Source organism: Hyperoodon ampullatus (assembly GCF_949752795.1).
Source record: "Hyperoodon ampullatus genome assembly, chromosome: 18".
NCBI lineage: Eukaryota > Metazoa > Chordata > Mammalia > Artiodactyla > Ziphiidae > Hyperoodon > Hyperoodon ampullatus.
In genome coordinates, this window is record NC_136931.1 from 20,103,403 (window position 1) to 20,125,853 (window position 22,451).

The 22,451-nt window shown below is 45.5% G+C and overlaps 1 protein-coding gene across 1 annotated transcript in view; it reads left to right on the plus strand.

The window, feature by feature from the left end:
* Positions 1-2,437: 2,437 nt before the first annotated feature.
* Positions 2,438-22,451, plus strand: part of CMTM4 (CKLF like MARVEL transmembrane domain containing 4) — a gene marked incomplete at both ends in the record, with an annotated part of 63,144 nt that continues 43,130 nt past the window's right edge. The window contains one exon of the mRNA XM_079722976.1: positions 2,438-2,623. Within this exon, the coding sequence (XP_079579102.1) occupies positions 2,438-2,623 (186 nt within the window). The remainder of the gene's footprint in view (positions 2,624-22,451) is intronic.

Consider the following 22,451-nt stretch of genomic DNA (forward strand, 5'->3'; position numbering starts at 1 on the left):
TCCTGTGAGATTCTCTTTAACTCTTATATTGAATTAAAATATTTTTTGCTTTCATTTTATTTAGTATCCAAGGATACACACACATAAATATATATAATTTTTAGTATGGTACTCCTGCCCTCAACTGTGCCTAGTGATCCCTAGCTAAGGGACCCTGTTTTACCTTCTCCAGAGAAAAAGATTCCAGTCTTGGGGGATGGTCATGGGTGGGGATCGAGGGATCCATTTGCTTCTCTTTTTTTAAAAATTTAATTAATTAATTTTTGGCTGCCTTGGGTCTTCGTTGCTGCGCGTGGGCTTTCTCTAGTTGCAGTGAGCGGGGGCTACTCTTGTTGCAGTGTGCAGGCTTCCCATTGCGGTGGCTTCTCTTGTGTGGTACGTGAGCTCCATAGTTGTGGCTCGCGGGCTCTAGAGTGCAGGCTCAATATTTGTGGCTCAGAGGCTTAGTTGCTCCGTGGCATGTGGGATCTTCCCAGACCAGGGCTCGAACCTGTTGCGTGCATTGGCAGGCGGATTTTTAACCACTGCACCACCAGGGAAGCCCTCCCCATTTGCTTCTTAAAAAGACTTTCATTTGGTCTTTTTTTTTTTTTTTTAATTCCTGCTTTCACCGCCCCACCCCACCCCACCCCCGACTTCTAGATGTGCTTGGTGCTGCCCATTCCTGAGCCTTTCTTCCTGTGATATGACCTAGGTTGCATTTCAGCCTTCCCCTGTGCCAACTTAGGGTTTAGCTTTCTTGGATCTGCTAAGTTAGTTACCACTTGCCCATTTGCTTTTCTGCTTCCAACATTTTGTTGCCATTGTCTCCTTTCCCATTCTTTGTCCCTGTGGTTTTATGCCCTTAAAAAATGTCCCTGTAACTGTCATTTCACTGGGATTTGGGGAGAAAGCAGAGGCCAGAGTCTGCATCCAACCATTCAACTTGTTATCTTTCATTGGCAACCTCCAGGTCCTAGCATATTCTTTAGCATATAAGTGCCCAATAAATATTTGTGGGCTGAATGGAGTGTTAGAGTCATTGTCTTTCCCATCTTTGGTAACCAAAAGGTGAGAGCCCTTTAAATTGAGATCTCCTGAGTTATGACATTTACTGCTTCTCACTTCACAAGTTCACAAGCCCATCTGAATTATATACTAGGCAACACTGTGTAGTGAAAAAATTTGGAAGTGAGTGGGCTCTGCTCACCAATTGTGTGGCCTGGGACTACCAGTCTGAAACCTTAGTCTGGTCTTCTGTAAAATGGGAATAACACTTTCAAGTGCCTTCCTCAGTGTCTAAAGCATGGTAAGCTCTAGATATTTGTGGTGTGGGAGGGTTCAATACCAAAGAGACAATTCTTAGAAAGTCGGTGTTTAAGCTTAAAATTATCCTTCACACTTGAATTGCAAATTGGTCCCTAATTAATGCCCTTCAGTGCAAAAATCTGTGTTTAACCTGCCTTGGTGATTAGACAGAGATTGCAAAACCTTTTCAGCTAAGAGAGGAAACTAATGTTAGTCACCGAGGGTCTCCTGTGGGCTAGCTCCCATTCTCGGTCAGGCCGGTGAATCCAGAGCGTACATTGGGAGTTATTCACAAATACCGCCGCGTGTCTGTCTTACAGACCCAGTACTAAGCGACCTCACTCACCCCGACTTCTCACCCCTGTCCCGCTCAGTCCCTGACCTCGGTACTGGTTTGTTGCCCAGTGTGGGAGCCCAAGACACTTAGCCCCCTCTTGTAAGTCAAACAGTCCAAGTCAGGCCCACCCTGGGCCCCGTACTGTTCCCAGGACGGGGGTCGCACAGCACATCTTGGTCTTCACCGATAAGTCCCCTGGCCTACCTGAAGAAGACCCCACTTCCTCCAGGGAAGAAACGGAGGCAGCGCCCTGGGAAAGCAGCTCCGTGCCCCCTAGGTCCACCTCGACCCTCCGTCAGCCCCCATTCTCCCTCCTCCCCACTACCCCTCTTTCCCGGACCTTCGCCCTCCCACGCCGTGATAGCCTGGCGCGCAGCCGCGGCCCCGACCCCCGCGCGTACTCAGGTGAGGGCGGAGCCAGAGGCCCTGGCGCCCCGCCCCGCCCCGCCCTCCCGAGGCCCCGCAGCGCGGGCAGCCACCTCCACTCGCGGGAGCCGCGGAGCGCCGCCGAGCGGCCGGCGGGCGGGCGCTCGCTCCGCCCTCTCCCGGCTGGCCGCGCCGGCTCCCGCCTCCTTCCCTCTCCGCCAGCTCCCGCCTCCCTCCCTTTCCGCTGCCGAGGCGGCGGGAGCCGAGCCCGAGCGGACCGAGCCGCGGCCGCAGCCGGGCGGCGGGCGCAGAGGCGGCGGCGGCGGTGGTGCGGGCAGTTAGTCGGCGGCGGCGGCGGCGGCGGCGGCGATGCGGCGGCCCCGCTGAGGCCGCTAGCTCCGGGCGCCGGAGGCCAGCCGCGCAAGGCGGCCCGGGCCGGGCGGCAGCATGCGGAGCGGCGAGGAGCTGGACGGCTTCGAGGGCGAGGCCTCGAGCACCTCCATGATCTCGGGCGCCAGCAGTCCGTACCAGCCCACCACCGAGCCGGTGAGCCAGCGTCGCGGGCTGGCTGGCCTGCGCTGCGACCCGGACTACCTGCGCGGCGCGTTCGGCTGCCTCAAGGTCGCCCAAGTGGTAGGTGCCGGGCGGGGCCCCAGGTGCCGGCGGGCGGCCTAGCCGCGCGCCTTCCCTCCCTGCTCCCGCTTCAGGGGGCGCAGGCCCGGCCGGCCTCCATCGCGCACTCGCTCCCCATGGCCCCAGTCCTTGCGCTCCCTCTCCTTCGCTGGGTCCCCGTGCCACCCTCCCCCTCCCCTGGGGACCCTGCCTTCCCCAGCCCTGCCGCCTCAGGTGTGCGCCTTCTACCTGAACACCTGCCCCCGGGCCTTCCTGTCCACTCCAGCCTTCGCTGTCGCGAGCCTCTTTCACTGTTGGGTTTGGTGGTGCGCGAAACCCGGCGGGGGTCATGCTGGCCCCTGGGTACTGCTGGTCATAGCAACTTGTGTTAGGTATTCGGGGCCCGCACATCCTCCACTCCTCCGGATGGTCCTCGTTTGTCTCGGCTTCCACCACTGGGGACTGTGGCTCGGTTTCTTCCCTGGCGCCCAGCAGAGTGCTGGGCATATGGTAGACGCTCAAATAAATGTTTGTTGAATGGAGGCATGTAGTCTAGATGCATTGGGGGAGCCCAGATTTGCCCAGAGTCTCCAGTTTATGCTGCAGAGGTTTTGTTTGTTTGTTTGTTTGTTGTTATTTATTTATTTATTTATGGCTGCATTGGGTCTTCGTTGCTGCACGGGGGCTTTCTCTAGTTGCGGCGAGTGGGAGCTACTCTTTGTTGCTGTTCATGGGCTTCTCATTGCGGTGGCTTCTCTTGTTGCGGAGCACGGGCTCCAGGCACTCGGGCTTCAGTAGTTGTGGCACGTGGGTTCGATAGTTGTGGCTCCCGGGCTCTAGAGTACAGGCTTAGTAGTTGTGGTGCACGGGCTTAGTTGCTCTACGGCATGTGGGATCTTACTGGACCAGGGCTCGAACCAGTGTCCCCTGCATTGGCAGGCGGATTCTTAACCACTAGCCACCAAGGAAGTCCCTGCTGCAGAGGTTTTGATTCCTTCTAATTAGCCCAGAAGATAGAACCGGCATCCCTGAATCCTCCGCCCCAGCACCATGGCTGGCATTGACCAGTTGGTACCCAGAGTTAAATCACTATGGGAGGGCAGCCAGTTTTGGAGGTAACAGAAACAGAGAACTTTCTTTTGGGCTTGTCTATGGTAGAGCTCATTTCTCAGAATTCTTATTTTTAGCTTTCAGGGTGTTCAGGGCAGGGGCCTGTCCCCTCTCCCCCTCTTTTGTGGTTTTCTAACAGGCCTCTTTGGTTTGTTACTTAGCTCTGTTGTGGATAGAGCATACTCCAGTTCGGAAAAAACTGTCCCGATATCCCCTGACACAGGTAGGCCTTTCTCTGAGGCCTGGCAGCGAAACTTTATAGACTTCTCATCTAGAGAAGCCATTTGCACAGAGCTGCAATGTATGTGCATTTTGTTTCTTCCAAGCACTGGTCTTCTTGTGCTTACTTGAGTACATAGATAAAGGTTCCTTGGGAATCATTTAATGTGTGGATATCCTTTTTTTTTTTTTTTTTTTTTTGTGGTATGCGGGCCTCTCACTGTTGTGGCCTCTCCCGCCGCGGAGCACAGGCTCCGGATGCGCAGGCTCAGCAGCCATGGCTCACGGGCCCAGCCGCTCCGCGGCATATGGGATCCTCCCAGACCGGGGCACGAACCCGTATCCCCTGCATCGGCAGGCGGACTCTCAACCACTGCGCCACCAGGGAGGCCCAATGTGTGGATATCCTTTAAATAAAGGTCTCAGTGTTTGTAAATTGCAGAATCATAGACTGTTCTCTCTCTCTCTCTCACTCACTCACTCCGGTGAAAGGCTTGTTCTGCTGATTGCAAGAGGGTATTTTTGAAGGGCTCTCAGGAAAGACGAATGGAGCAGGTTATTCCTCTCTAGAATTTTAAACTGACCTTATCTGGTAAAGTGGAATGTTCCAAGAGATATATTTGTTCTGTAGTTAGGCATTGCTGTTAGCAAAGTGAATGGAGGAGTGGGGGAGGTGTATAACTGCCTTTAAAAAGAGGCAGCTAGCTGATGTTTGAGTACAGCACTGATAATCAGAAGTGAATTAAAGAGCAGGATGGGAGGGAACGTGGGCCCAGGTGGAATTTAGGGCCTTGTTAAGTACCTTGTTTTGTTTACTCTGGACTTTTGAAAGTACCTAGAGCTTGCCACTCAAAAGATCTGATAAAAGAATGAAATCCAGTAGTTTATATAAAATGTTAGATATCACCTCATTGCTGGAATTTTGTCACCTAAAGCCAGAAATGGAAGCCAGTGGTATTTATCACTGCCTTTTCGTAAGGTGCTATTTTTTTTTTTTTTGTAGCGCTTTACTTTTCATCTGGAAGAACTTTGGGGCCCAGCCCCTAAAATCTCGCCTAACTCTTGTCTTTTGTCTAATCTCTAGAATTTAAACAGCGAGAGGTTATGTTATGTGTGGGTGATTGAAGGATGGGGACCTGCTTGAAGGGTATGGCAACGTGAAACAGTTCCATTTATTTAGCTTTTCAGCCTTGTTAAAAAAAAAAAATCAGGGTTTTTAGGGGGAAAAACCTCCACAAAACTTCAAGATAGTGGACTCTCAACTTAAACTGGAAAAGAAAACAAGAGTCGTTATGAAGATATTTCTTTTTGTTTTTGGCCATGCCGTGGGGCATCTTAGTTCTCCGACCAGGGTCAAACCCGTGCCCCCTGCCTCGGAAGCATGGAGTCCTGTCCATTGCACCGCCAGGGAAGTCTCTGAAGATATTTCTAAGATGTTACAAAGCTCAGAATCCCATCAAGAAATATGTCTAATATAAGTTCTAATTCTAATATAACTTTTTGAGAAAAAATTTGACTTTTTTTCGTTTTAGGTTTTAGAGACATTTTTTGCGGTTTGTGGCCTATTGCCCACTGCAGGTCCTTGCTCCAGGTGTGGTCAGCAGCATTGCCAGCACCTGAGAGCTTATTAGAACTGCAGAGTCAGAGGCCTCACCCCAGGCTTTCTGAATCATAATCTTCAGTTTAGCAAGATTCTCTGGGAGATTCTCATGCACATTAAAGTTTGAGACTTACCTTTCTCTATCATTTTAGTGTTAAAACCTTACACAGTACTAGCAATCAGTTCTCTATCAGAACCGTAAATAGTCAACCTCAAGGCTGAGGTTCTTCTGTAAAATGAGCCTATATCTCTCGAAAAGGATTAAGAGAATGAGGTAGTATGTAGAAATTAGCACCTAGTTTATTAGGCGCTTAGTTAGTGTGTAATAAAATGTTAGCTGTCACTGTTGCTAAGTAATACTTCCTGCCTTTAAAGAAACTTGGTGATAATGCCACCCCAAAATTATAATTATATATTTGAATTAAAGATAGTTTACTTCCTAGTGATTTAAAAGTTAAATCGATATTTTAAATGGAATGCTATTTGATAGTAAAACTAATCTGAAATATTATGGAAATTAATCAGTGCATTTTCATAGATTATATCTTTTTTAAAATTAATTTATTTTTGGCTGCGTTGGGTCTTCGTTGCTGCACGTGGCCTTTCTCTAGTTGTGGCGAGCGGGGGCTACTCTTTGTTGCGGTGCACGGGCTTCTCACTGTGGTGGCTTCTCTTGTTGCGGAGCACGGGCTCTAGGCTCATGGGCTTCAGTAGTTGTGGCTCGCGGTCTCTAGGGCGCAGGCTCAGTAGTTGTGGCGCACAGGCTTAGTTGCCCCGAGGCATGTGGGCTCGAATCCGTGTCCCCTGCATTGGCAGGCGGATTCTTAACCACTGCGCCACCAGGGAAGTCGTAGATTATATGTTTTAAAAATGAAACTCATACCTATTTCTTAGTTGGGGAGAGTATCTCCTGTGGTTATTTCAAACAATATAAATGTACTTTTTGTAGGAAAAGAGTTGGTTTAAACTATTGATTTAAATACCTTCTTCTTTCTTTTGAATGTGGATTCTGTGAGTGCTTATTGGTTTTTTTTTTTTTTTTTTTTTTTTGTGGTACGCGGGCCTCTCACTGTTGTGGCCTCTCCCGCTGCGGAGCACAGGCTCCGGACGTGCAGGCCCAGCAGCCATGGCTCACGGGCCCAGCTGCTCCGCGGCATATGGGATCCTCCCAGACCGGGGCACGAACCCATATCCCCTGCATCGGCAGGCGGACTCTCAACCACTGCGCCACCAGGGAGGCCCTGCTTATTGGTTTTTAGCTCTCAGACATCATTTAATGAAATAGTTAATGTGGGCCTTTTGTTTATTGTTTTGTTTTGATTTTTTTTCCAAAGCACTTGGTTGAAAGCAGAATTTTGCTCTTGGGATGGGGGTGGGGCATACTATCGCTTATACCATGATGTTAGGACAGTGTCAGAAGAGGAGAGGACCTCGATGGGACAACTTTCTGAATCACAACAGCAGGCATCACTAATGAGTGCTTACTCTACTGTTATCACCTTTATTTTATGGTTGAGAAAGTTAGAGGCACCGAGGTCGTGACTCATTTAAGGTCACGTGGCTAGTGGTTGGTGGAGCTGGGACTTGAACCCAGGTGGCGTGCCCTTTCCTGCCTCCTGAACACATCATTTTCAGTTGTTCCACAGAGCACAGGAGACCTTGAGTCCAAGGACATTCCTGAGGTCTTTGGTCAGCCTGGTGACTTTCTGGGTGACTTTTACGTACTGAAGTGATACACTTAACAAGGGTTTTGATTTCTCAGTGGCCACTGCGCTGTTCCTAGGTGTGCAGTTCCTGTGTGGTGTCCTGCTCCTCACCCAGCAGACTTGTCACTTTCCGCCTTGAGGGGATAGGCCTTCTCAAAAGAGCCAAGAGCAGAATCAGCTTTTAAGTTCCAAAAACACCTCTCAAGGAGCTCTTTTGCTTCAGATCCCTTTCTCTTTTTTTTTTTCTTTTTTGTCTACATCACTTTTATTTTATTTTATTTTTTGGCTGCGCCCCGTGGCATGTGGGATCTTAGTTCCCCGACCAGGGATCCAACCTGAGTCCCCTGCATTGGGAGTTCGGAGTCTTAACCACTGGACCACCAGAGAAGTCCCTGGATCCCTTTCTTGAGCTCCTCCCACGCCTGATTGACCTTCTGACATTGCATTGCATTTGTTTAGGACTTTTTTTTTTTTTTTTTTTTTTTTTTTTTTTTTTTTTTTGCAGTACGCGGGCCTCTCACTGTTGTGGCCTCTCCCGTTGCGGAGCACAGGCTCCGGACGCACAGGCTCAGCGGCCATGGCTCACGGGCCCAGCTGCTCCACGGCATGGGGGATCTTCCCGGACTGGGGCACGAACCCGTGTCCCCTGCATCGGCAGGCGGACTCTCAACCACTGTGCCACCAGGGAAGCCCTAGGACTATTTTTTAAACAAAGTTGGGTAATAGGTGATGTTTAAATTCAAATTTTAGCTCTGCTGATCTCCTTGAAATCTCTTAACCCCATTGTTTCTTGGCTTCCTCCGTAGTAGAATGTGAGTGGTAATGACTGAGCATTTTAGGAATTGTAAGAACTAAAGGGTTAATGTTTGACAGGTGCTTTCTTAGGTAACTCAAAGACAAATGTGAGCTTTGTATTTCAGGGTTGGGTGATAACTTATCTTTTACATGATGGAAACTGTCAGTTTTTCATCCCGTGCTGGTGAGCGCTTCCCTCACCTTTCTGGCTTTCCTGGGCTGTGTAGAAGCAGGGCAGGAGCATGCAGAGAATGGCTGGTGAAGTAGTTTCACTGCATTGGCTTCTCACTTCTACCTTAAGGTGGCTTCTTATAAAACAGTCCCATTTTCCCTTGGGCAGATTGTTATCTTTGGGAGTTGTCTTCCTGGTCAAAAACTTGAAGTCAAATAAATTCTAGCAGAATTTAAGCAAAGATTAAAACCTCTCGTAGGGCTTCCCTGGTGGCGCAGTGGTTGAGAGTCCGCCTGCCGATGCAGGGGACACGGGTTCGTGCCCCAGTCCGGGAAGATCCCACATGCCGTGGAGCCGCTGGGCCCGTGAGCCATGGCCGCTGAGCCTGCGCGTCCGGAGCCTGTGCTCCACAACGGGAGAGGCCACAACAGTGAGAGGCCCGCGTACCGCAAAAAAAAAAAAAAAAAAAAAAAAAAAAAACCTCTCGTAAGTTTTTATGATGATTAAAAATAGTAAAATTATCACCCAAGACCTCAGAAAAGTGTCTAGTACACATCTGTTTTATAAAACCAGACAAAGATGGTTCAAGAAAAGAAAGCTTCAGACCAATCATCCTCATGAACACAGGCACAAAAATCCTCAACGAACTACTAGGAAATTGAATCCAGCAATGTTATGTAAAAAGAATAGTACACGACAATCATTGTGATTTATCCCAGGAAGAAAAGGCTGGTTCAGTTTTCCAAAATCAGGAGATATAATCCGCCATACTAACAGTTTAAAGCACAAAAAACACTTGATTATGTCAGGGGATGCAGAAAAGAACTTTTGACAAAATTCAACATTCATTCACAATAAATGTAGCCAAGAAGACTAGTAAGATAAGGGAACTGCCTCAACCTGGAAAAGGGCATCTGCCAGAAATCGACAGCTAACATACTTAGTGGTGAAAATACTTCCCCTTAAGATGGGGAGCAAGGCAATGATGTCTGTTCTCACCACATGTCTGTTCTGTCTTCCACATCCTACTGGAAGTGCTAGCCAGTGCAAGAAAAATAAATAGAAGGCATTCAGACTGGAAAGAAAGAAAAACTGTCCCTATTTGCAGATGGCATGATTGTCTACGTAGACAATCCCATGGAAATCTATAAAAAAGCTCCTAGGACTAATGTGTGAGTCAGCAAGGTGGCAGCATACAAGGTCAACACACAAAAATCAATCATATTTTTATATCCTAGCAATCAATCATTGGAAACTGAAATTAAAAAAAAAAAGCAACCCATATCAGTTATGATAGCTCTGAAAAGAATGAAATACTTAGGTCTAAATCTAACAAAACACGTACAGGATCTACATGCTGAAAACTACAAAACACCGAAGAAGGAAATCAAAGACCACTGAAGTAAGTGGGCAGACATACTGTGCTCATGGATTGGAAGATTCAATATAGTTATTAAAATATCACTCCTTGGACTTCCCTGGTGGCGCAGTGGTTGAGAATCCACCTACCAATGCAGGGGACATGGGTTCGACCCTGGTCGGGAAAAATCCCACATGCCGCGGAGCAACTAAGCTCATGCGCCACAACTACACGCGCTGCAACTACTGAGCCCATGCGCCTAGAGCCTGTGCTCCGCAACAAGAGAAGCCACCACAGTGAGAAGCCCGCACACCGCAACGAAGAGTAGCCCATGCTCACCGCAACTAGAGAAAGCCCGCATGCAGCAACGAAGACCCAACGCAGCCAAAAATAAATAAAATAAAAATATATATATATATAAAAGCTTTTTAAAAATAAATAAATAAATAAATATGTATCACTTCTCCACAGATTGATCTGTAGGTTTAACATTATCCCAAAATCCCAGCAAGATTTTTTTTAGATAGAGAAGCTGATTCTAAAATTGATATGGAAAGTCAGGTTAGCCAGGCAGAGGGATGATGAAGGATTGGTTTTGAGGGCAGAGGGAACAACACAACATGAAGATAGAACATGGAGTTTAGGGGTGTGTGTGTGTGTGTGTGTTGGGGGGTGGGATGGGGAGGGGCTCTGAGAGTATGGACTTTATGTCTCTTATCACCATGAGACTTTTGGCCAGTTGCTTGTTCACTTCAGGCCACAAGCGGGTCTCCTTATTTGTAAATCAGGGCTGATGAGAGTGCTACTGCCACCCGTGAGCCTTCCATACAAAGTCCTTAGCAAAGTGTCTCTCACGTAGAAGTCACACCAACATGTTAGCACTATCGAATATCTCTGGAATGGTACAAATTGGGAAACTGGGTGACCAAGGGTCAGGGTGGAAGGGAGATTTATTTTTCACTGTATTTGAATTGTATACCACACGCAGATATCTTCTGTTCAAAAATTCCCAAAGCATCAGCTGTTACTAGCTCTCTATATATAGAGAGTATATATTAGCTTAAAGCTTAGTATATATTAGCCTTAAAGCTATTATACCAATCATAATCTTCAGTTAACCTTTTATTACTTTCTTACTTTGTAATTTGGAGGCCCTTTTGGGGAGAATGATTTAGATAATACAGTACAGACATCTTGAAGAAACTTGAAGCTTAAAAGTTTTTTCAATCTATTTTCCTGTAAAAAAAAAAAAAAAAAAAAGAAGCCTTCTGCACAGTTGTGGGTGCTTAATAAATTTGTTGATGCTAATGAAAAACTTTCTCCCATTTGAAAGGAATCTACCTTATAGGCTGGCTACTATAGTTAATAATACTGTATTGCAGTTGCATTGTAATTGAAAGTTGCTAAGAGAATAGATCTGATAAGCTCTCATCACAAGAAAAAAAATTTTTTAAACTATATATGGTGATGCATGTTAAATAAGACTTATTGTGGTGATAATGTGAATATCATTGATACAAATATTGATATATAGAAATACTGAATCATTATGTTGTACACCTGAAACTAATGTAATGTTATATTCCAGTTATATCTCAATAAAAAAACCATTGTAACATTGAAGGAAATTAGGGAAAAAATCTTAGTCAAATGAAAAGCACTTTGGAATTTTTCCCTTCCAAAGGCTGCATAAGATCCCTTGATCATGGTTTCCAATATTTTGCTATTAGGAAGGATCCTTCAGTAAATGTCCTTCATTCTTCTTTTGAATTGTGACTATTTTTTGTTAAATTTCAGGGAGTGCTATTACTAGATCAAAGGGCAATATCATTACATTTCTGAACATTAAAAAAAAATATATGGACTTGGTCCTACAACATACGTAAAGGTCTCACCTTATCCCAAGTTAACAGTGTGCTTACCCACAAGAACTTACCAGTGGGAAATGCTGAGCTCAGTAAGACCTTCGGGACTCCTCTTGGGTCATAGGGCCAAATTAATTTTTTCTTGGGACTTCCTTGGTGGTCCAGTGGCTAAGACTCCATGCCCCCAATGCAGGGGACCTGGGTTCAATCCTTGGTCAGGGAACTAGATCCCACATGCCGCAACTAAGAGTTCACATGCAGCAGCTAAAAGATCCTGCATACCATAAGACCTGCTGCAGCCAAAATTAAAAAAAAAAAAAAAAAAATTTCTTTCTTGATAGCGCTGGAAACCTTTGTTCTTTCTTTCTTTTTTAAAAAGATTTAATTATTTTTTCTCTTCCAGTTTTATTGAGATATATTTGACATAGACACTGTATAAGTTTAAGGTGTGCAGCATAATGATTTGATTTACATACGTCATGAAATGATTACCACCATAAGTTTAGTGAACATCCACCATCTCAGATAGATACAAAATTAAAGAAATAGAAAAAATTTTTTTCCTTGTGATGAGAACTCAGGATTTACTTGCTTAACTTACGTATATAACAGCAGCAGTGTTCACTATACTCAGCATGTTGTGCATCACATCCCTAGTATTCATTTATCTTGTACCTGGAAGTTTGTACCTTGTGACCACCCTCATCTATCCCTCTCTCCCCTACGTGCCGCCTCTGGTAACCACAATTCTGATCTCTTTTTCTATGAGTTTGATGTTGAAGTATAATTGACCTACAACACTACGTTAGTTCTTGTTATACAGCATAGCGATTTGATATTTCTGTACACCTCAAAATGATCATTGTGATGACCTTTTATCTTTTCTTTCTTTTTTTTTATTTTGCGGTACGCGGGCCTCTCACTGTTGTGGTCCGTCCCGCTGCGGAGCACAGGCTCCAGACGCGCAGGCTCAGCGGCCATGGCTCACGGGCCCAGCCGCTCCGCGGCACGTGGATCTTCCCGGACCGGGGCACGAACCCGTGTCCCCTGCATCGGCAGGCGGACTCTCAACCACTGCACCACCAGGGAAGCCCTATCTTTTCTTTCTTTTTAAAAAATATTTATTTATTTGGCTGCGTCGGATCTTAGTTGCATGCGGGATCTTTTGTTGCGGTGCACGGGGCTTCGTTACCCTGTGGCATCTTAGTTCCCCAGCCAGGGATCGAACCTGTGTCCCCTGCATTGGAAGGCGGATTCTTAACCACTCGACCACCAGGGAAGTCCCTGATGACCTTTTTTCTTAATTACAAAGTACTAAGAGCCTTTCCCAGGTCATGGCACTTCATAGGATGCTTAGACGGGGCAAGGGCAGTGTACATGCCCTGCCAAATCCATGATGCTTCTCCCTCCTGGTAGAATGAATGGATGCTTACCTGCATGCTGGAGAGAGGCATATTTCCAGCCTAGAGGTAGTGCTGGATTTACCTGAGATGCAGCACATATGTGATCCACCCCATTAAGGGCTGAGGTCTGTATGGCTGCCAAAGCTGATTATTTTCCATGATGGTCCATTTAGCTCCCTGAGCTGTTGAAATGACCTGGAAATAGCAGCGTTCTGGCCTTCAACCCACAGCTATCACTCACTGCCTCTTTGTCCTCATTCCTGGAAGTAGCTCCGAATCCTTTCGTAGGGTGATGTCGTATTTCTTTGGAAGATAAAGTTGTTTGTTAGATCATAGCGCAATAGTCAAAGGCCTGTAACTGTGATCATAGAGCCTAAATTTTCTCAGTCTCAGTTTTGTGTGCTGTCTCAGACCATATATAAGTACATCCTAAGTTTTAAAAAATTACTGTACTATTAAATTATGAAATATTCCAAGCATTGAAATTAGAGCAGCAAGTACCATTTATTGACAGTGAGTCCTGAGGTTTTTGTTTGGAAAATAAGATTATTCCTGTGTGTGCAAGAGAGGTAAAAAGCAGGGCGAGATGAACTGGGATTTGGATTCATTAGCAGGGGGAGACTTCAGAGAGTCTAGAAGGAGGAGGAAAGGCAGAGAGTGAGAGCGCAAGGCACCTCCGGACGAGGGGATGGCCTCAGCATCTTGTCTGGTGGCGAAGAGCCAGTTTAAACTTTCAAAGGCTCAGTTCAAAGTGGTCCAGAGCTGGGAACAGGCCTGCAGCTGGCTGAAGAGGGAACAGATGAGTAGAAGGGTACAGAAGTCAGAAAGTGACACCTCCTTCGGGAGAAGATCTTGCCTTTTTAGCATTTGGAAACTATCTTATTTTGAAGCGGTTTAACTTCTTGATGGGGGGGATTTTTGTGTGAAAAATTCTCACTTAAAGGCAGGGGTGGCGCCCAGCCCTCCTCTCAGCACCTCTCGTGTGTGGCCTTGTGTCCTCACATAAAATGGTGGGGTCTGCCACTGGTTTTCAGAGTGAGGGGTCCCCTGGGAGCCCTAAGTTTATTAATATAGAAATGGGGGTTGAGAATCAGACTGAGGGGCTGGGTACCAGTTGTGTTTCAGAAAGTCTAATATAAACTGCATTAAACAGAGTGAGGCCAGTTTCTTTTCTGACTGGGGTTTTAAGGTACTGATTATTTCACTTGACCAGAAGCTTTGATTAACTTTTTGATTAACATACTCCTGCCTTAGAGTCTTTGCATCTGAGCTTGATTCTTCCATCCCCTCCACCCCTTCCCAGAAATGCCCACTTGGCTCTGTTCTTCTCTTCTGCTCAAGAGACCTGCTCAAGAGACCTTCCCTGACCACCTGCCAAAAGTAGGACACTCCCCCATCCCTGCTCTTTATCCGCCTCACCCTGCTTTACTTTTCTTCTCAGCATTTACCACCCAACTAGAATACCAACTCCACGAGAGCAGAGGCTTTGTGTTTTGAGTTCCCTGAGGTATCCTCAGTGTCTAAAACAGCGCCTGGCCCCATAGTGAGGCACCGAATGAACAGGTGAATATACATATCTGTTTCACAGAAGAAAGAAAAAAAAAACAGTTTATGTATTATTTAACATAGTTCGTAAGGTCAAATTATTTGAAGACATGGGATCTATAAGGGAACAATAACATTTATATATTTATAAGCAAATAAGCTTCTGGACTCTGTTGTAAGTGGAAAATATTGGGGAGAAAGTATGGAAATAAAATGCCATTGTAATTATTTTTTTCTTTTTTTAACCGTGAGTTTTAAGTGTATCTAGTGCTACTAGGAAACAGAAGCTTTTGCTTAGGAGACAGATTTTTGTTAAAGGAGGGGAAACCATAAGAGGCTTTGCCAAGCTTTTTGCTTAGGAACGTATAAAATGAAAACCAGGGGTTCTGTAATTATTACTAAAGTTGTCTGCTTTCTGATTAACATGTTGGGGGAGAGGGTCACTGAGGATCTGCCATGTCAGTATTTTGAGAATCCTTAGAGCAGACACGTAACATGTGTAAAGAAGTCACAACTGGGATTGAGGCTGAGGGTCCTTGTGCTTGTTTTTATGGACCTCTCTGATGAAAATAAAAGAACAGCCGTTCTGTGAGGCCTGAGAAGGGAGGCCTTCATCTCCAGTGAAGACTGGAGAGGCCCATAGGAAATACTGGAATCCAGAATTTTGTCTCTGAACATTTCAAATGATTGGTTAAATTTGGGAATTAAATGGGTTAATAAACAACTTAAAATGTTCAGAGTTTCATCAAACGTGGATAGTTTTGAATGGTTTCTTTCTTGCCACTACAATTTGATGACTGGTGCAGGGGAAGCCTTCATTTTTGTGGTTTCCCGTTTATTCCAGCACAGCTATGAAAAACAGTTTCAGGCTAAAAGTTTTTTGTGCCAGTGGAAAAAAAACAAACCCCAAGGAGCAATGGCTCTTCCAGCAGTAGTTGCTTCTTTAGCTTGTCTACTTTCTCTCAATCATTTTTGGTCCAAACCCTACACATGTGTATAATTTCAGGTTAAGAGTTGGCTAAGTAACTTTAGAGTTAGATCAAGGTCAGTAGCTAGATGTTGGTAAAAATTCTAACATATTTTCCCCCTTAAAAAAAAAATCTATACTTCATATATGTGTGAACGTCGAGGCTGGGCCAGATACTGTTAGACATACATAAATAGGACAAAAATCTCTGCCTCCAAGGGGTTCACGGTCCATTTGGAGGAGGGTTTGGTATGAGGCAGAGAAAGTACACAACCTTCCTGATCACCGGAGCCAAGTGCTGTAATAGGGGTGGGGACAGTGGGCTTGGCTAGGAGGTGTGGTGTGTCCTGTGGAGAAGGAGTATACCAGGTCCTGGGAGTTGAGGGCGAGCCCAGGAAAGGGGTGGGAAGGAGGTACCAGCTATGGTTCACTAGGCAGAGGTATGGAAGGGGAGGGATGAGGGGGACCCAGGTTGGGCCTGACTTGTTAGGCTAATGAATTTGGATTTTCTGAAAGAGATGAGGAACAGTCAGAGCTGTGGCTGTTGAGCACTTGCAGTGTGGCTAGTATGAATTTTGAGGTGTGCATAGGTGTAAAAAACATGCTGGAGTTCAAAGAGGTAATAGGAAAAAAGCAGAATGTAAAATTACATGTTGAAATGGTGGTATTTTGGCTATATTGGCGTAAATAAAATTTACTATTAAAGTGAACTCTACCTATTTCTTTTTACTTTTTAAAATATGGCTCTTAGAAAATTTAAAACTACTTACATGGCTCACGTGTTTTTGTTGGCTGTCGCTGGGTTAGAGGGTGTGAGGAATAGCTTTGAAAAGGATGAGATGATCCAAAGCCTGCTAAGAGACTTTGAGTAGTCCAGGTGAGACTTTGAGTAGTCTAGGTGAGGATCGGGGATGGGAAGGGCCGTGGCAAGTGGGAGTAAAGAGGTGGCAGTTACGTTTATTATATTCCTTGTTTTTATTTTTCATTATTTACTTCTCAATCAAAGAAATACTGAAGCTAACATTTATGGCACTTTTACATGTGAGGAATCTGACCCTAGAGAAGTTGTGATTTACCTATGGCTATCCAGTTTGTTGGTCGTCTTGGAACCTGGGCCTCAGGCTGGCGTTCTTTCCCCTGTGACTGGCTCCTGCTCTAGGGTGACAGTTTGATTCCTTTCTGTGAAGCCAGATGGGGGATAGCTCTGTGAATTCTGATCATTTTTCTTACCCTTTATGTGATTATGGGGAAGACAGAAGAATAGTTAACATCCTCAGGCGTTTTCTAGGATAGTGGTTTTTGGAAAGGCCTGTATATGATAAATCAAGTCTTTGCCTGTGATACTCTGTTTATTTATTTATTTATTTTGGCCCCATCACACGGCTTGGGGATCTTGGTTCCCTGACCAGGGATTGAACCCCAGGCCCTCGGCAGTGAAAGTGGGGAGTCCTAACTACTGGACTGCCAGGGGATTCCTCTGTGACACTCTGTTTAAAGCGCAGGTGTTGGGACCTCCCTGGTGGTCCAGTGGGTAAGACTCCGCGCTCCCAATGCAGGGGGCCCAGGTTCAATCCCCGGTCGGGGAACTAGATCCCGCAGGCATGCCGCAACTAAGACGCCCGCATGCTGAAACTAAGACCTGGCGCAGCCTAAATAAATAAATAAATAAACATTAAAAAATAAAAAAGTGCACATGTTTACCCAGCCCAGGCAAATGGCCCAAGTGAATATACTGGGGCAGGTAGTGGGCTTGGGAGCCCTCAAAGTTTGGATTGTAACAAAAGCCTGATATTGGTAGATAGAATTTGCCTTTTAGTTCCTTAATTTCTCTGATAATAAATTGACATCAGGATAATTTGCCAGCAAATTGATCTGTGTGCCTTTCAAGTATGGTTTTGGAGCTGAAGCTAGGGAGATGGACCCCCCACTTGTCACAGGTGAGCTCATTCACATGGCTGTTTGCATGGCCCTGAGATGTGTGATGGTGGTGGAGGTGGTGATGAGGATGTTACTGGCGTTGTGCCCAGAGGTGGTTTTGGTGAGGTAGTTGGGGAGATACTGCACCTGCCTCACTAGACGCTTTGGGAAAGCTTCAGCTGTTGGTCTGGGACTTTGCAGGCCTAGGGGTTGCGAAGCTAGTTAGATGAGTGAAGTCCACAGAGAATGATGAATTGCCAGGTTGAGGGCAGCCTGGGGGAGCCCAGTAGTTTGTAAATGGTCTCCTCTGTGTTTAGCTCCATGGAGTTCTGTAGGAGACCTGCAGTTTTGTTTTTGTTTTTTTCTTTTTGGTTGTGCCGTGCAGCGTGCGGGATCTTAGTTCCCCGACCAGGGATTGAACCCGAACCCCCTGCATTGGGAGCTCGGAGTCTTAACCACTGGACCACCAGGGAAGTCCCTTTGTGTTTTTTTAATGGACTATGAAATCTATCATTGAGTCTCAGACCAGATCAATATAAATGAAAACAAAGTAAAACAATATTTTAAAATTCTACCTGTTTGTAAACTTTGTAATATTTGACAATCAGATCATCAAGACCGGCCAAATACAGGATTTAGCCAGATTAGTTTAGCAGTATTATTATTATTATTGTCATAGAGGAACAAAGAAAGTTCCTGAGATCCTGCTCTAAATCTCTATTGTCCAAGGCTACTTTGTACAGTTGGGCAGATTGTGCACTGCACAGTGGGTCTAACCGAGAGGGTGAGGGAGGCTGAGATCCAGCCTGCATGCTCTGCTTGCCAAGGCACGTGCCCTGGTACTAGGCAGCGTCCCAATTCATCAGCCCAGAGCAGGTGCTGTTTTTAATTTGCTATCCTCTTGCCAAGCCAAGTTGCCACCCAGACTGGAATGTTTCTAACTGGCACACAGGTGCCATGTGAAGCAGCTTATGTCTTGATTATTTAATTGGGAAACTTATTTTAGAGGCATGGCTTAGCCATGATATTAAGCTAGATAGGGGAGTGCATTTTTTTTTTTTTTTTTTTGCGGTACGCAGGCCTCTCACTGTTGTGGCCTCTCCCGTTGTGGAGCACAGGCTCCAGACGCGCAGGCTCAGCGGCCATGGCTCACGGGCCCAGCCGCTCCGCGGCATGTGGGATCTTCCCGGACCGGGGCACGAACCCACGTCCTCTGCATCAGCAGGTGGACTCTCAACCACTGCACCACCAGGGAAGCCCGGGGAGTGCATTTTTAAAATAAGACCAAATAAAGCAAAAATGTGAACTTTAAATTTAGTTTTCCAGATGCAGTATTTAAAACAGGTTTTTTTTAGATTGGTAAACATGTGCAGGGCCTCCTAGCCTTTTGTGTGGTCCTCTGTGAGGTGTGTGCATGAAGATGAAGTCCGTGCTGCATGACTGAATGGATGAACACAGATAAAAAGTTAACTTTCTGACTCATTTCAACAAGAGCTCCCACGTTGTTGTAATTAAACTTTCGGTCCTGCTCCGAACCTAAATTATTGTTAGAACATCCGTCAAACAACTGATGATGTGTGCTTGGGTAGTCGAGGCCGGGGCAGATATCCTGACACACTTTCCACCCTAGGAGCTCCTGTTTGGGTGTGAGCACTGAGGCGCCTCTGACTGGGTGGGCTGCTCCCAAGGCTGAGCCCATCCCTGCAGTGTTGGTCAGCTCTGAGTTGCCAGGAACAGAGAGGCACGTGGGTTCCTTTGGGTTGACTGCAGGACCAGGTACACCAGGCCTTGGAGGGAACCCTGGGAGGGCCAAGCAGCTGAGCCTCATGAATCCTGGACTCGAGTCAGTGCTTCACTCAGCAGGACTCAGTTTTTCTTTCTAGCTGCTGGGTTAAGGGCAGCCTGTGGCTCCTGGGCCACAGAGGGCCCATGTCCTCTCTTCATAGCCCAGCCTGTGACCTCATCACATTTGAAAGAGGATTGGGCTTTGCCCAGCTCTGTGCTGGCCCCCTTCTAGCCCGAGGCCAGCCAAGTGCCTCATCCGCTGCCAGCTGGGCCTGCTTAGGGACAGGGATCTGTCCGTTGGGCTTATCTGGCAGGGGCTTGTGAGCACTGACTGCCTTGGTCTGAGAACTTGGGGACGAGAACTGGCTGGAGGGGCACAGGGGCCATGCCCCGCTGTAGAGGGCAGCACGTGGCAGGGTGTCTGTCTCAGGTAGCCAAGGACTGGGTGCTGTCAACCTGAAAGAATCCCATCAGCAAGTCTGTTCAAGGACCTGAGTGGAGGTTGAAAACTATGCAGAGGAAGGCAGTTTTCTTAATAAAATGTGAACCTTCTGCTTGGTTACTTCCAAGAAGAGAAAACTGGCTGAGGAAAAGATTGCAAAGGGGAGTATGTTAAAAACATTGCCGCCTAACTTGTTAGCAGTGGGAAACACAATCTCCTGTTGTAAGGAATTGCCATAGTAAGAGGCCCTATGGAACAAACCACATTTCACTGTTAAGTAGCAGCACAAAAGTGCAGGACAGCATTTTCAGGCTCTGCAGTGTGTGCACTTAGGTATTTTATGTAAATGACAGTATAAACCAAAAAGCAACTCCTAAAAGTTCAGAGGAGTCGTAAATGAACGCTTAGACAAAGTTGCAGGTGTTGCGTTTTCTGATGTATATCTTATAAGTATATTCTGATAGATTATTTAAAATGTTCATCCCAGGTCTGTCTGCTCTCTCTGACGCTAACTTGCTGACTGTGGTTGAATTCCAGAGAGCGTCTGATTGGCCTGATTACCACTGTCTCTGTTTGGGTGGAGCTTTCCTAGCCAGGCCAAATTAGAGGTGCCTTGCCAGCCTGTGGGTTGGCTGCCCTTGGGTCAGGGACCCACCCCCCTTAGGCACTTGGGGTCCTGAGCATGGCACCCCTGTGCAAGGAACAGCCTTGGGGTCACTTCTCTTAGGGGTGGGAAGGCAGGGGAGGGGAGAGGGATGGACTAGTTAGCTCTCTGATTTTTAGTGAGCACACTGGTCTTTTGCTTCACACCTCTTCCAGATTTCCTGGTCTCCCTCTCGGTCTACTTCCCTGCCTTCGTTCCGTGTCAGGATCTATTCTGCCTCTTCGCCATCACTCACAGGCCTCCCTCCATCCAGACCTACCTTTGCCACTTGCCTGATTTCTTCCCCTCTTTTTATTCAGAGATGCCAGAGAAGTTACCACTTCTCGTGAGAAGCCTTGCATATTTTATTCTTCCTTCTCCAGACACACATCTGGTAAAATGTCTTTTGGGAATCTGGTACTGTATGAGGCTTACAAAGCTCCTTTATGTCAAGGAGCCCACAGCCTAAGTCATATATAAATTGATCTGTAGTATAAATATCACATTTTTAACTTGAATGCTATTTTCCAAAATGAAAAAAAAATTTTTTCTGATTATAAAAGTATTTGTCTTTGTGGTTTTTTAAAAAAAAGACTACTATAGAAAAATGAAGAAAGAAGTAAAATCACCAGTATTCTCATCAGCTAGGGAGAACTTCTGTTAACAGGTATCTATTGTTTTAGACTTTGTTCCTGTGTGTGCATATTTGTAAAAATGGGATATTGTACATGCTGTTCTATAACTTGCTTTTGGGTATGTCACGGATTGATGGGTTTGTTTTTTTTTTGGGAGTTATAACTGTAGATTTATGTTATTGCTTTTGAGGACTTTTTATGGAAGTATAGTATATATTCAGAAAACTGCACAAGTCTTTTTTTAAAATTTATTTCATTTATTTATTTGTTTTTGGCTGAGTTGGGTCTTCGTTGCTGCACACTGGCTTTCTCTAGTTGCGGTGAGCGGGGGCTACTCTTTGTTGCGGTGCGCAGACTTCTCATTGCGGTGGCTTCTCGTTGCGGAGTGCACAAGTCTTAAATGCACAGCTAATGTCTGAACATTATGATTCATTATGTTTTAGACTAGCTGGTCGGCCCTGTCCTGTAGACTCAGTCTTGCTTTTGTTTTGGTTTCCGTTTTGGAAATTGATCTCTTTCTTTCTTTAGATTATTTTTGTTTTGTTTCATGACTGAGTGGCAAAATTGAAGGGCTTTTATGCTATATTTTGAATTCTGAAAAAAACAGCATTTAAAAGCTAATTTGAAATTCGTCACATTGTGGTTTTGAATTAAACCAACAAGAAAAAAAATTTAATAAGGGAGTTCACACCATTTTCTTTCTGAGAGCATAAGAAAACTGGCAGAAATTTGAGCTCTAGAGGTTGGGGACATGCTAAGGATGTTGGTGGTCTCCACATGTTCTATTTTTTAAATTGAAATACAATAAAATTGACTTTTTTTGGCATTCAGGTCTATGAGTTTTAACACAGATATACATTCACATATCCACTACTTCAATCAGGATACAGAACAGTTTCATCAACCCACAAAACTTCCTCATTCTTCTCTTTTGTGGTCACACCCACCCCTTGACAACCACTCACCTGTTCCCCATCACTACAGTTGTGTCTTTTCCAGAGCATCATAGAGTATGCAACCTTTTGGTTTTGTCTTTCACTTAAGGTGATGCATTTGAGATTCATTCATGTTGTGTTTTATTGGTAGTTCATTCCTTTTTATTGTTGAGTACTGTAGGTATGTACTACAGTTTCTTTATAATCATTTACTGTTGAAGGACATTTGGGGTTGTTTCCAATTTTTAGTGATTATGAATGGAGCTGCTATAAACATTCATATACAGTTTTTGTGTGAACATAGGTTTTTATTTCACTGGGGTTAAACCTAGGACTGAAATTGCTGGATCATATGGTAAGTGTCTGTTTGTTTGTTTTTTTTTGCATATTTATTTATTTATTTATTTGGCTGCACTGGGTCTTAGTTGCGGCACGTGGGATCTTCGTTGCTGCGTGCGGGATGTTCATTGTGACACGTGGGATCTTTTCATTGAGGCATGCGGGATCTAGTTCCCTGACTAGGGATAGAACCTGGCCCCCTGCATTGGGAGCGCAGAGTCTTAACCACTGGACCACCAGGGAGGTCCCTGGTAAGTGTATGTTTAAATGTATAAGAAGCTGCTGAATAGTTTTCCAGAGTGTCTGCACTGTTTTGCATTTTACCACCAGTATATGAGAGTTCCAGTTGCTCTGCATTCTGGCTATAGCACTTGGTGTTATCTTTTTTTAAAAATAAATTTTATTTATTTA